The sequence below is a fragment of the Mycteria americana genome, chromosome 3, assembly GCF_035582795.1.
Source record: "Mycteria americana isolate JAX WOST 10 ecotype Jacksonville Zoo and Gardens chromosome 3, USCA_MyAme_1.0, whole genome shotgun sequence".
Taxonomy (NCBI): domain Eukaryota; kingdom Metazoa; phylum Chordata; class Aves; order Ciconiiformes; family Ciconiidae; genus Mycteria; species Mycteria americana.
In genome coordinates, this window is record NC_134367.1 from 92999957 (window position 1) to 93014763 (window position 14807).

General features: G+C 37.8%; 1 protein-coding gene across 8 annotated transcripts in view; it reads left to right on the plus strand.

Annotated features, from left to right (window-relative positions):
- The window catches only part of BIRC6 (baculoviral IAP repeat containing 6), a 190681-nt gene that overhangs the window by 152072 nt on the left and 23802 nt on the right, over nucleotides 1–14807 (plus strand). For all 8 annotated transcript variants that reach the window (XM_075496108.1, XM_075496112.1, XM_075496115.1 and 5 more), the window contains one exon: nucleotides 11334–11544. In XM_075496108.1, coding sequence (XP_075352223.1) covers nucleotides 11334–11544 — 211 coding nt within the window. The remainder of the gene's footprint in view (nucleotides 1–11333; nucleotides 11545–14807) is intronic.

The following is a 14807-nucleotide window of genomic DNA, read 5'->3' on the forward strand; positions in this document are numbered from 1 at the left end:
CATTCATAGTATTTCCTTTCTTGCTATTCTCTAAGGGTATTCATAGTATTGAGTACAAGTCAAAGGAAACGGATCTCTGTGGCTGAAGGAGTTAGTCTAGAAAAAGTTTATCTACGGTAGATTATTCCAACACACAAATTCTAGCTTTTTTTTTAATAGTATTTATATCTTCTTGTCTTCTCTAGAGGGCAACTTCAAGATAGTACTGCTCATTAACAAAAGAGTATTTTCTTTTCTTTTGAGGTAGTCTTTATTGTTATACTGTAACATAATGAAGGATGATCCATTTTACTAAGTGATGCAGGAACTTGCATGATGTTGCATGAAAGGTGCAAATTCTCCTATTCCACAAGTCTGGGGCACAGTGATGATTCTCCCCATCATATGTGGTGCTCAGTTAAACTGGTTGATAAATTTACCACATAGCTATTTGCAGTCTAATGCACTTTCAGTATGCAGCAAGTGCAAGGGGTTACCTTTCATTTAGCTTAGACTCAGGGAGGCTGTTAGGCTTGAATTTTTCTCCTCAGCCCACACTTTGCATGTTTACAAAGAGCCTATCTCGGTATTTAAACAAGCAACTATTCTCTAGAAAATACACTGAAGTGATGAAGGTTCTATTTTGCATATGCACAGGGGCTCTGCCATCTTGGCCAAGCAAAATAATTAGATATTTAAGGCAGAATGAGACTCCTAAGTAGTCTCCTTTCTGTCCCCTGAGGACATGGTCTTGTAGGTGTGCTCACACATGTGGGAAGTTTGCCATAAAGCACAGGAGCCGCACATCCTTTCATTTCAGTAACAACGTTGGTATCCTCTGCTGACAGTTAGAACAGAGGACCCAAGTCTTGGCCGTTTTCCATCTGCTGAAGTAATGGTTTAAAAACACCCCACAACTTCATTATCTAATTTTGAATTTCCACGTCAATTTCTGTAGCATGTGCAATGAAATGGCAGGTTTCCATCTTATTTTCAATTCCCATCTTATTCTAAAATACTAGTGACTGTTTTATGGGCTGGCAGGGGTAACACTCAGACTGAGGACTATTTCAAGGTGGCTGCTTGCCCACTCCTCTGCCAAAAATAGTGAAATCACTATTCCCTCCTCCAGTGCAGGGATGATGAAAGCCAGATTAACTTCCTTAAAAATCCTGCTTCATGTTCTTAGAGTAGCAATACCTTTCCTTTCATCTCTGTGCAGTGCCACCGCTTGAGACACTTAACATGAGGTGGTAGGCAAGCTTGCACTGGATTAGTTTTGGTTTTATTTTTACTTTTTCGAGAAAGGTTTTGTCTTCAGAATATTTAAATCTTGTATTTTTTTCTCTGCAGAAAATATTTTTCTTATTTTCTTGGCTAAGCGGAAGATTAATTTGATATTTCTAGCTTACCTTTAATATTAGATTTATTTCATTACATGTACCTCAAATAAAAATTATTGGTCCTTTTTATCTTATTAAATGCCATAGTAAAAAGTTGTATTAATAATAAAGTTGGTTTTTTTCATCCCCTGACCAGGCAAAAAACTTTATTCTCATGCAGTCTCTGAATGCCTTTCTTTCTCTATATCTGTCTTCATATCTTTCTTCCATCTATGCTTTTCTTTATATCATTATGTATTTATTGGATAATATAGAGCAATCCTGTAGCTTTACATTGATGCTTCCTTACGCTTGTTTTCTAGATTTGGATACAAACATGATTTGGTTATAGCTTTATACTTTAATTGTGTTTCTTCATATTTTATTGGCTTTAAACAACTAATGTTGGGTAAAACCAGCGATCTTTCAGAGGTTTCAAAAGTTGCAGTGGGGTTGGATCCCATGGCAGTATGAACTTCCTCTACAGTACTCTGCTTACATCCTTTCTACTAGGATGTATGCCTACTGGGCCATTTTTTTCAAACACACAAACAAAACCAACAAATATAGAATTTTGCATTTTTATTTTTCATTAATTATTCTTACTTGATTATGTATTCCCCACCCCCTATGTTGGATGGCTCTGTAGCCTCCCAAGAAGTATCCTTTCATTACCTGACCACCTTTTCAAGATTATTTGAAGCGCTATGTAATGGCAGTGAGCCATCTTTCTAGTGGCTTCCATTATCAGGGACTAGAGTGTGGCATGGAAATAGCATATCTCCAAAACTGGGGACCACGGATGGTTTTAGTAGTCACTTATGGTTTTAAAGCTCTGTTTTTTACGTCTTTTATATCATTTGGATTTCTTTTTCCTGTCCTTTCGCAATACAGGAAATTGTGTCTGCTTACTCAACTGTACACACCGGCCTAATGAAATAATGCCTTGTGCTTTTTCTGGCAAAGGTTTTTGCTGGATTCATGGATACATTTGTGACAAGTTTTTAAGTGTTGTTCAACTTTACTTGTAAACAAAACTTTCCTGAACAGACTTAACTTCACCAAAATCAAATATTCTTTAAAATTAAGCCAACCATAAATAGCTAAGAGCAATGGTCTGCTCCCTTGAGCCACATTACTACACTAACTCCAGACGACTGACCAAGTAACTTGAGCAATGCATTTGGCTTCTAGAATTGAAATACAGTTTTCCTTTTATATTGCAGTTAAACTGTTATTTTTTTCCCAAGTTTTCTAGAAGACACTTACAAGAATAGCAACACCAAGACAGACCAAGGTTGTTAGCCCGTTACTTTATCACCAGTAGCGGACGATAACAGATGCCTATGGGAGAATATAGGGATGGGGCTGACATACAGATGCTTCCCTGGTATTGCTAGTACATTAGCCCTTGATGGCCTGTTCTTACATGAATTTACACAATTACAAATGGCACTATTTCTTCTAAAGGTGCGCCTAGTCCTTTGAATGTGTCGATCAGTCTGATTCTATTCACTTTTTTTACCACTGATAATTTTTTAAAAACCCTTATCATACACTTCATTAGTCACTGAGGCTGCAAAGTCTTCATTTATTTCATTTTAGATAGTACAGCAGCTCATTCTGTACTTTGGGTTGTTTAGTTGCCTTTCTCTCATCCCTTTTCCAGTTCTCTTGTCCCTTTTCCAGTTCTGTCCTGTCTCTCTGAGAAAGGGCAAAAATGCACATGGTGTTGAAGTGGTACTAATGATTGAATGCAGTCTCATTAAGTAATTTCTAATTTCTCTTCACCTTTTCTAACATTTGATCTGGTTTGTTTTTTTTTTTTTTTTTGACTGCTAATTTGCTCAGTGCTGACATCAGAAGAGCAAAATTTTAAGGCTGTATCTGAACAATAATAATAATCAGCTTGGAGCCTGATACTGTACACGTTGAATTCAGAGGCCCACCCTTCTTGTATTGTTTTAGTGCTGTGACACAGGATTTGCAACTCATGACCTGCAAGGGGGCTTAACCCCTCCTTCTCCTGCTTCATTATGCAGGGGGACTAGTCTTTTCTGATGCCATTTTTTCTGATACTCAGAATGGTACTGTGAAAATGCTTGTGTTATTCCTATAAAGAAAAGTGAAGAAAAAGTCAAGCTAATTAAATTATTACAAGATGACAATATTTAGAAAGCTTTTGTTTTATTTTTACCCAAAGGCTAATGTTTTCTTAAAGAGATCCGATTGTGAAATACTCTGTAGGCAATCTTTTTTTCTATCAAAACGGAGCAGAACACAGGGTGTTAATTAGGCTTATTATAAAAGAGGCTTGCCCTGGGTTGATTCTGAAACAGAAAATCAAGAGGCAGCAGAGCATGACGTATTTGGAACTGACACTATTGCCTGCAGCATGGACTGCATTTATAGATCATATGTTTGCAAAAATGCAGTAAAGGGGGACTGAGGAATGGCTCAAAAATATTTAGAAAAAGGACGTGTGGCCCTATTGGAAACACAGTGTGTCTCGCTCATGCTTGGCAGTATCTGTGGCCACAAGACTCTGTCTGAAGGTTTTAATTAAAAACACAAAGTGAGTGTTTCCTTTGTGTGGCTTTTTTGAACAGCAGCATTTGTAGCTACTGAGAGTCTTTAATATGATAATGAGCTCCTGAAGTCTTTAATTTAATCATGGCTATGGGGTTTAGGTTTGTGAATAACATACTGAGGCATCAAAAATATGTCCTCAGTAATTACTAAGCATGTTTTAGAAATGGTGTAAAATTGGCAGAACTTTAAGATCTGTTTTTAAATTATTTGGAGGTAAAAAAAGGTAAAATAAAATAAAAACAAAAATGTAGCAGCAGGTGTGCGTGGTACTCCAGTCATGATCTTAACATTGGACTTAAACTTTTTAGTAAGTAGCATGGTAATGAGAATGTCTTATTTTACTTTTAGCTTCTTAAATTGATGAGACCGATGTCCTTTAAACTTTATCACTAGAAAAGAAAAAATAGGTGTCTTGGAATATAAAGGTATTTGCAGGGGAGGTTTGGATGCGCTGTAGTAAATTTTGAGCATTTGTGCATGATGTGAATAGAACAGTTTTATAATATAGCTGCTCTACATAACTGTCAGTGGTTTTCTTTCACATTACTTAAAACAGAGACAGGATTAGATGGCTACTTCTGGACAAATATTTAATAAAATACAACCCATCATCTTTCCAGGAAGATATAAAGTCTCATTGAAATAGTAGAACAGTAGATCCAAAACCAAAACAAAATAAGAAATGAGACCTGAAGGAGTCTCTTGGGTCACTGGAAGCTCTACCCCATGCAAGAAGGAGGCCTCTTGGAATGGAGGAGGAGAGCGTAATTATAAAATCAAGATTCAACTTCATCTTTGATTATAGAGGTCAACTTGTTCATTTCAAGTTTTAACCTGTTTTTCCCCCTCTTCTGATCTGTTAAATGTAAGCCACACTTGTAGCCATTTGCAAGAATTTTTTGGTTTAAATTTACATTTCCTGGTTTTAGATATGCATTCTCTCCAGAATGCCTTTTTCTTTTCAGTTACTTCCTTTCAACCGTCCATTCATGACCATCCCTCATGTTTGCAGTGGCAGATCTCTGTGAGAAAACAAATAAAATGGCTGTAATTTGGAAAGAGTTTCCAGTGGTGCCGTTGGCTGTGGTTGCCAGCACACCCTTGTTTCTTTCAGCAAAGGCAGAAACTCAGTCATGTGTATTGGTTAGAAGTAAAAAGAAATTGGATGTGAGAAAAAATAGTTTGAAAAAGACATACTTTTGTGGGCCTCTAAAATAACTGAAATTCAAGAAGTCCTGAAATGAAGCGAGTCTAGTAAATGAGAAATTATGTACAAGAGAGAGATTGAGAGCATTTATATACAGCTTTTCTTGTACAGAGGCAGGGAGGGTATGCATTTGGCAGTGCAATATATGTAAAACTAGTAAAGGTGTTTGGGTTTTTTTTTTTTCTTGTGTGTTTTGTTTTATTTTACATCAAGTTTGTAAGCTCTTTGGGGTAGGAATTCCTAGTTTGGTCACTGTGAGAATCACAGTGGGAAGGCCTTCACATTAGATGCAACTTTTCATCATTTTCTTACCAATTATTCTTCTCTATTTGTTTCTTTAATCTGCTGTAAAGTGTGAAGATTTTTTTTTATATATAATGGATACGCTATTTTAATAGTTTCCTTTATTCTAAAATAAATGTGCATGTTCTTTGTGATATGTTTTAAATACCCTTTGCAATGGAAATAAGTTTTATAATCTTATTCATAGCCAGTTAAGTTGTACTGAGGATGTTAAATGAATTGCAAAAAAAATTTATTGCTGTTCAGTACTATCTATTTAATGGGCCATTAGGCCTGGCTATTCTTTGTTTGAATATTGTATAATATTAAAAGAAAGCAAAGGACTATGAGACTCAGTTGGGCCATTATCGTGTTACAGATATATATGCAATTTAAGGTGATACCTTGATCCTATGAAACTACCTGCCCTCATATGCTTTTTCATTATATTAAGGTTGTAATTGCATATGGGTAGTTTTAGATCTTTGTAAGAAATAGATCTGTATTGGTGACAAATAAATAGATGTGTGGAAAGCAATCGAAATATTTTGAAATCATACACATAATCTTTGAATGGTAATCAGTTGTTTCCCAGGAATAAGTAGGCTTGTTTAGAAGTTTTCAAAAATGTGATCAGTGCCTCAATATCTCATGACCTTTAGGCATTTGTGAAAGACAGCAGTTTTCAAAAGACGGGATGCTCAGCAGTTTCTGAAAGTCAAGACTTCTTAAAGTAACTTCAGTCAGACTCCTCTTCCCTCCACCACCACCCCAAATCAGAACTGCTTGTTATTAGCATATAAGGGTTTTATGAAATACCTATTTTTTTGCCTATTTAGCCTTCAGTGTCTTTGTAAATTGCAAATAGTATGGCAAGAGGCGAACTGAATTGTAGTGATTCCAGTAAAACTTGACTTTTATTACCCAAAGGAATGGGAGGGAGGGATGGATGAGACCTTATCCCACTAAACCATGAGATGTTTTCCAGATGTTTGCAATCCCTACCTATCTTAGTAAATGGCAGTGACCTTGCTGAGGTTTCTGCTTTTCATAAATGCAACAGAATAAATTTAGACCTGAGACACTTTTTTGATGTGAATTGTGAGTATGTATGCATACTGCCTATTGTCCAGAAAGGCTACAGTGAACTTCCTTGCTAATTATCAAGGGCAATAAGACATTGGCCTGTCTTATGGACGTGTCCACTCATCCTTCTAGAGCTTGTAGTTCCTGCAATTAATAAAACAAAGGTGGTAATAAAGATGCTGCTGTTACTATCCTTTAAATCAGCTGTCTGTGGTAGCACTGGGATTCCAACCTTCAAGAGCACTGCTGACATCGTCTTGCCGCCCGCCCTGTGGTGGTGTTGCCTTGCTGCTCTCTGTCTCCTGCCGGCCCTGCTCTCTTGCCCTGGGCTGTCACAGCTGCCTCCCGGCTGACTGCAAAGGGCCATTTTACAGGTCTCCTGCAGCTGGCTGCTTGTGCTCCGGGTTCAGCAGCAGTTTTTAGCTTGTGGTCTGCTTCATGCTCCACTGTTTGAACTACTTAACTACTGGTATAGCCAAAAGGTGAGACCTTGATGTGTATTTACTCAATGCAAGTTGAGAAGCACATAGGAAGCTCGCAGGGGAAGCAGCCTAGGTCAGGCAGTGCAAAAGCCACATTCCAGGCAGTGGTTTTGGAGCCTTTTCTGAGACAGCACTGTTGTCGCCAGGCGGCCCTGTCCTGCCAGCCCTGTTTAAGGCAGACAAGGGAGCAGGATAAAAACGGAGTGCAGATCCCTGCTCTGAGTCTAGTAATGAAATAATTTAATCTTTACCTCTCTTTTCATGTAAGTATGTGACATATAGTAGTCATTTGAAGAAAAGCTCAAGAAATCTAGCAGAAGTTCAAGATAGGCTCTCTCGGGCAGCAGTTCTGTTTGAGAGTCAACAAGGGGGAGCTTCTGAACTGGTCCCTGGTACTGGGGATTGGACCTTCCTCAGCAACTCACTGTCCCGCAGAGTCGGGGAGCACCGACAGCACAAAAATGTACAGATGTGAAAGACCCCACAGTTTGTGTGTGCCTAACAGCTGGGATAGTCCAGGCGTACTCAGTGTGGGAGTCTGAGAGCACCAAATTGAGCTGTTTGGAAAAGATATTTGTCATTATTTAATAGCGTTTTTGACTTTGGGGTAACAGAGAATCCTGGATAGTATATCCATCAGTCAGTTTTACAAAGCCAAGAATTTTAATCTCCCGTTTTCATTTTCTTAGGAATGCTGTGTATTTGCAGTTTGGCGTGCTTATGTGCATGCCCATATAAATCAAATGTTGTTAGTGCCTTCTTAAACAACTGAAGTACCCATATAAAAAAATTCTGACACGTTTAAGATGTGCTAATGCTATTCAAATTATAGCTCTGCTATAAGCAAAATTATTTGTTTCTATTTTGTGATGTGTTGGATTTTCTTTCCTACATGAGAAGCTACCTTATTTAATTTGAGTAAAATGTTACACTACACCTGCATTGCCCAGTTCAGTCAGGCAGAAAAAAGTTGGGTGTGTTCTCAAGGAATAGCATACTTCGAACAAAACATTGGATTACTTTTAACACTTGTTCTTCACTGAAGTTTATATTTGCTTAAAATCCAAATTGCTGGCATCTTAGTTGGTAAGATACCTGTATGTGAGGATGATAGTCCAAAAGTTCCATTGGTTCTATTTGATGAAAATAGGATTTGTTAATTTGCAAATTTGTATTTTATATTTTTATTTGTGTGTTTAGTATTTTAATTCAATTCCTCTAAAGGATTTTTGTTACAGGATCTAAATATTTTTTTTTACAAAGCTGTATCATATTTCTGAAATGTTCTCCCCAAATATATACATAATGATATCTAAAGGGAAGACATCTATCATAAATCCCAACTAACTGAATATGCTGCAAGCACTAAAAGCAGTAAAGATGATGATGGAGTCTGAGTGGTACAGCCTGAACATTGAGGCTCTAGCTTGAATGCTGCTGGACTTGCTAAGCCTCTGTCAGTCCAGAAAGGTGCTGTTAGGACATCTGTAGATGCAGCTGGCCACTCCAGGAGGAGATGGACAGGTTAGCAAACAGTAGATCTGGGCCAGGGGGTTATTTTACAAAGGAGTGTCTTGTAGTCCTAGTGGCTTAAACATAGTGTCTTAAAAATTGAGCATTATCCAGTTTGGAACATCTTATTACATGTAAATAGAGAGAGTCTTCTTAACCTATTTCAGAAAGCAGAGCTGTATCTGCAGAAAACATATACTGTAGTCAGTTTGGCATTCTCTTTCTGTTGAAAACAAAGTAGGCAGAAGGAGTAGATGAACTGTCAAACAAAGGTAATAAACAGTAATTTGTCAATTTTTAGTTCTTTCCAGCAAGTTTTTCTGATACTTATCCAGATATTCAGTCTTGATAAACATTTTTAGGATTTAGATTGGGGACGGGGGAGAATTCCGGCATTTTGGACAGACAAAGGCACTTGCATGGGTCATAATGCTTAGTAAGTATAATAAAGGCCTTGGACAAAAATAGCGTAAGACACATAATGGTATCAAGAAATTGAATTTAGAAAAATCTAGCATTAAGGTAAAAGAAATTGGTAGTTGTTCCCTAAAATATTATTTAAACTGAAACCAAGTGAATGCATTTCATTTCTTTTACATAGGAACAATCGCAAAGCAGTGCAAGTGAGTTGAATTTGCTAAAACCAGAAATTCTCTCCTGTCTTTCTGGAAAACATTCCTATTTTAAACTTATGTCAGTTCAGTTTCCCTGATGACAGTAATTTGGAATTTAACTATCCATTTAGCAAAGGAGAGGGCAAGCAAGCATTGAAGGATTTGAAATGATAAATTCCAGCCTCATGAAAATTTCATGGCTAAAATAAATAAATAAAAGCTTTCCAGAAGTGAAATGCTGTGGTTATCTAAGAGGTCATATCTCTCCTTCACTCGCTATCTTCGTAATAAACAGCTATTGATTAAATTGAGGAGCTGCTTGATCTTTAGCACTACAGGCGGGAGGTGGTTTCTGGTGAGAGCTACACTGTGAGGTTTTATGGTCTCCCTTTCTCCCTTTCTTTTGCCCTGCTGTCCCCCCCACTCCCCTTTTCTTTCTTTCTCTCTCTCTCTCTTTTTTTTTTTTTTTTAATTCACACATCATCAGATCAATTTGTGCTTGCTTTAAGGCCATTTTAGACATTGTGGGGAGTCTTCTGTAGACAATCATTGTTTGCTAGAGACTAGAGGCTGAGCATAAGGAATGGAGAGAGATATAAATAAATATTACATATATTTAAAAATATATAAAATGTAAGAATCAACAGATAATTGAAACTGTTTTCTTAATGCCAATGTCTAAATTCAATGGAGTTTGCTTTAAATATATGGAATATTTTGACACAGGATATTTTTAAAGCCATGATACCAGGCCTGACAGATTAATGCTTTGTTTCAGTAAATTTTCTTCCTGTTCAACGCAACAGAACTTCACCCAGTTAAGAGTTTGTGCCACTGTAATAGTTTCAAAATAAAAATAGCAAGCTGTTGATCAAAGAACTCTTGCTGTAGAGATAAATGCAGCTTTAAACCTGGATAAACCGGCTTGTTGAATTTTGCTTGGCTATTTATACTGTCCCATCGTGCTGTGTTTAGAGCCAAGGGTTTGGTGACAGGAGATGAAAGTTTGTGATATGCTTTAGCTTGGAGGGCGAGATGTGCTAAATGCAACATTAAAGAGTTCTTCTATGCTTTGTTCTGTCCTAATGCGAGTTGTCAGGGGCTTTTTGTTTGTTGGGGGTTTTTTGCTGGAAAAAGCATAAATTTAGTTTATCATAAACTCAGTCATTTGTAAATACTTTGAACTAGAGCAATTTTTTTTCTGCAGTTAGGATAAAAATAACATGTCCTAGGGACAGAGGAAGCAGCTGTGTTGAAGTATCTGCCTATTGCTACGTTTTCAGGATTTCTGTTAATGATATAGTCAGTTGAAATGACATCCACTACATATTTGTCCAAGCAAGTGGAAAAGAAAAATAAACAATGTGGTGCTAGAGAACTCATTAGAATTGTGTGTCTCTTCCTGTCTTTCCTAGTCAGAGGAGCTGATATCCATATTCTACCCACAGTTCCTTCTATAATACATATACATCACAGTGAGCAGCACTAAGACAGTGAGGTTTGTTTACCTAATATATATTCTTATTAATCTTTACTGTTTTGTGGTTCATATGTACGCAGATAAAATTTTCATCTTCTTCAGAGCCTTTGCCTTTGCATGCTGTGAAGAATGCATAACGGTTTTTGAAATGATACTTTCTCCATGAAAAGAAGTAAAGCTGGACTTCTTAGTAGATAAGTTCATGTATTTCATGGCCATAAATATTGCTGCAATAATGCAGACAAATTTTCCCAAAGGAGAAGATAACTATAAATAAAATGGGTGATATGAAAGTCTTTATTAATGCTTATGCTATTAGAATCAGGAAGTGCTACGCTGCTACACCATAGGTTACAATTTTTCCTCCATAGATATTTGTTTGCAATTACTGTCTGTGTACAACTTGAGCCAGGATTGTATATTTAGCTACTAGAAACGCATATAGCATATGGTAATCATTTGATACCTTGTTAGCACTTTTGTCCTCTTTTGTCTTTTGCTAACCTTTGTTTTACAGCTATCTTATCCATTTTTTTCTGGACAAGTCCATTAAAACACAAATTATAAATGGCTATTACAAAGTACTGTATTTTATCATTAAATGTCATTAATATTTTAATAATTATTGAAATCTAGCTTTTCTATTTAAAACATCTGTACTAAGAGTGGAAGGGTCTTCAATTTTAGTGATTTTTGTAAACTATTTTTCTCTCTTAGTTTTGGATATGGCCCGACATGTTCCCCTTTACCGAGCCCTGCTAGAATTACTCCGTGCTATTGCATCCTGCACATCAATGGTACCATTACTGCTTCCTCTGTCGGGAGAAAATAGTGAAGAGGAGGAAGAACAGTTGGAGTCACAAGCTTCTGTTGGGACTTTGTTGGCTAAAATGAAGACCTGTGTAGATACCTATACCAACCGACTAAGGTAGTAACTTTTTATCATCCTTAACCTTCATTTAAACTGTATTTTGTATTTACATATTATGAATATAGAAGTGAAAGAAGATCCAGTTCTGTATGAATGGGCCTGAATGGGTGCTGCAGTCCAGAGTGAGAACATACCATCTGTTTGATCTACATTTATGTTTATACATATATATTCTGTTTTACTGTACTATTTACAAGGAATTATTTTTGTGTGACGCAAAGAAGCTGGTAGGTTTGCATGCTGTTGTCACTTCATCAGTAACTGCCCACTGATCAGAAAGAGGATTGCTGCTCAAGAATCCGGGAGTTTCCAATCTTTCTTCAGTTTCTTTCCTTCTTCAATGAGGTGAATCTTTTGTTTGCAGGACTGTGCATCTCCTGCTGTCAGTCTGAAGGTCCGAGCATTCCTCGAGGGCTGTTGAACAAGCCCATTCTGTAAAGAATGGGATCAGGGAGGGGCAAACCAAATGGTAGTTCTTACAAGAAATGTCCCAACTATCTTCTGTATGTGTCTGTGCTGCTTTACCCTTTGAGTAAGGACCAAGTTCCTCAATGGATTCTCCATCGGAGGCTAACTGGTTAGGAGAGCAGCCTTTGGCTTCTGTCAGGAAGAATAAGGTTCAGGAGGCCAAAGATTTGGGAGTTATTATTTCTGGTGAGAACCAGAAATGGTATAGAGATGGTTGAAAATTTTTGATTAGTGGTGTCTAGTGCTACATATGAAAAGCATGTTTCCATGCATTGGTGATTTTCCATTAGTTAGTTTGTCCATTAGCGTAGGCATTGGAGGTGAGCTGATATGCTAAAGATGATGTGAAATTACAAATGAATGCCCTGGAGCCATCCATGCCAGGCTTTGGCGTCTTCCAGCCTCCTCTGAGAAACTCTGTTTGACAGTTCTTGTCAAACACTTGCAGTCTGGCAGAGCAATTAGCAAACAAATGGAAAAGTATCAGAACGTCCCATCTCAGCCAGGATGCCATCAGGCTGTGTAAGTGTTGCAGTATAATGCTGTATGAGCTTGTTCTGCACACCTTCCAGAGTTCAGCCAACTTTTTAAGGAAACACATAGAGACAAACCATGAATGATGGTTTCTTTCAGTAACCATAGACCAGCCTCTAGGTAACTCCCTTTGTAAAATGGTTATAAAGGCGATAATAAGCACAGATTCTCTTCCAGGGAATGTGTGAGCCCAGTCTAATTGTTAGCTGGTTTTCTTCCTTGATAATTTTGGTGTGGTCCACAGTTACAAGACAGTTTTTCTTTGTCAAACCTGGTGGTATTGTCCTGTTATCCCCCTGGCTGGTTGGGCCATAGATGTTGAAGAATAAAATGTACACCGGCAGTCTTTTTCACGTTCTACTCGGTAACAGCCAGTACCCATACAGCTAAATCAGTTTTCCCTCTAAATGTTCTCCTTTGACAAAGAAAAACTGAATGTTCTGGATAAATACAATGCAGCTTTGTATTATTTTAATAACCAAAACTACTTACTTTTACCTTCCTGATGTTTCTGTCACCTTTTCTGACTGTTCCAAAGGTCAAATCAACTTCTTGGAGCATTGCTGAGTGATTCACACAGTGTTGCTTTATGGTTGCTTTTATCATCAATTCTCGCACTGCAAAACTATGGCTTCTCATTTTCAGAAATGCTGCTATCTCTGAGATCTGACTGTCACCTTCTGTGAAATGTTGCACTTCTGTTACGGCTCACAGGGCAGGATACTAGCCTGAGAGGGCCTGGTTTTTAATCATTTAACTGATTAAGTCAGTGCTGCATGTGGTTGCTGTTTGAAGGGACAGTCACCAGACTAGCACACACAGAATGAGCACCGGCATGCCTTCCAATACCTCCTGCCTCTGGGAGGTGCTGTGGTTGTGTCCTGGTTTCGGCTGGGATAGAGTTAATTTTCTTCCTAATAGCTGGTATAGTGCTGTGTTTTGGATTTAGGATGAGAATAATGTTGATAACACACTGATGTGTTAGTTGTTGCTAAGTAATGCTGACACTAATCAAGGACTTTTCCAGCTTCTCGTGCTCTGCCAGGTGCACAAGAAACTGGGAGGGAGCACAGCCAAACTGGCCAAAGGGATGTTCCATACCACATGACGTCATGCTCCTTATATAAACTGGGGGGATTTGGACAGAGCACAGAGATCGCTGCTCAGGGACGGGCTGGGCATCAGTTGGTGGGTGGTGAACAGTTGCGTCACTTGTTTTTTCTTGGTTTTGTTCCTTTCTCTCTCTCATTGTTTTCCTTTTCATTACAATTTATTATTTTTTATTTTATTTTATTTAAGTTATTAAACTGCTCTTATCTTAACCCATGAGTTTTCTTACTTTTGCTCTTCATATTTTCTCCCCCATCCCACCTGGGGGGAGGGTGAGCGAGCAGCTGTGTGGTGCTTGGTTGCCAACTGGGGTTAAACCACAACAAGTTGGTACAGATTTCACAACCAACTTTCCATCTCTGTTTCTGTATGTCTTCAACCATTCTAGTTTCCAGAACTGAGGATTTGGGGGGTTTTAATGGCTGAATCATCTTTTTCTGCCGTGACTGAGGGAGTTGAAAAAGCAAATGCTGCAATATAAATTTTCATGTCTGTCTGTTAATAATTTTCTGCTTCCAGCAATTAATTGGTTTCTTGATTCTATTTACTTGCTTCCAATTTGAAGATGGGTTGTTAGGAAATAACACCCATCCGTCCCTGCAAAATTTAGTGCTGTCCCTAAGCGTATGCTGAAACATCATGAAAAGAAGGTAAATACAATGTCAGGAAAAGGTGTGTGTAGAATGTTCTTCCTCCCACTATAAACTGAGAATATTTACCAACCAATACATGAGAGATTTTCTGAGCAGGAATCCTATTATTGGGAACTCTTTCTAGTAACTCCTGATGGACTGGACTTTACTTGTGAATTCGTCTAATCCTTCTTGACTGAGATGGCTAGTCTTGCATATCAGCGTGTAATGTACCTGTGGTGGGATTGTTTTGCTGACTTAAGGCAAAAGAAACAGAATTAGGAAGGACAAATAATAGTTCTTTGGATACCCATCTAAAATGTCAGCTTGTGCTTGCTGGCAATATTATGTAGATCAGAGTATATGAAAATAGAAAGGAAAATATATTTGGTTTCTGTGTAATTCATTTCCATAGGTGTATGCATAAAATTCTCCACCACAATTACTTTTTCTTGCTGGTCTGGTCATCTGTTAGCCTCAGATGTAATGGGCACAGAAACCTGTATCTTCTGATGT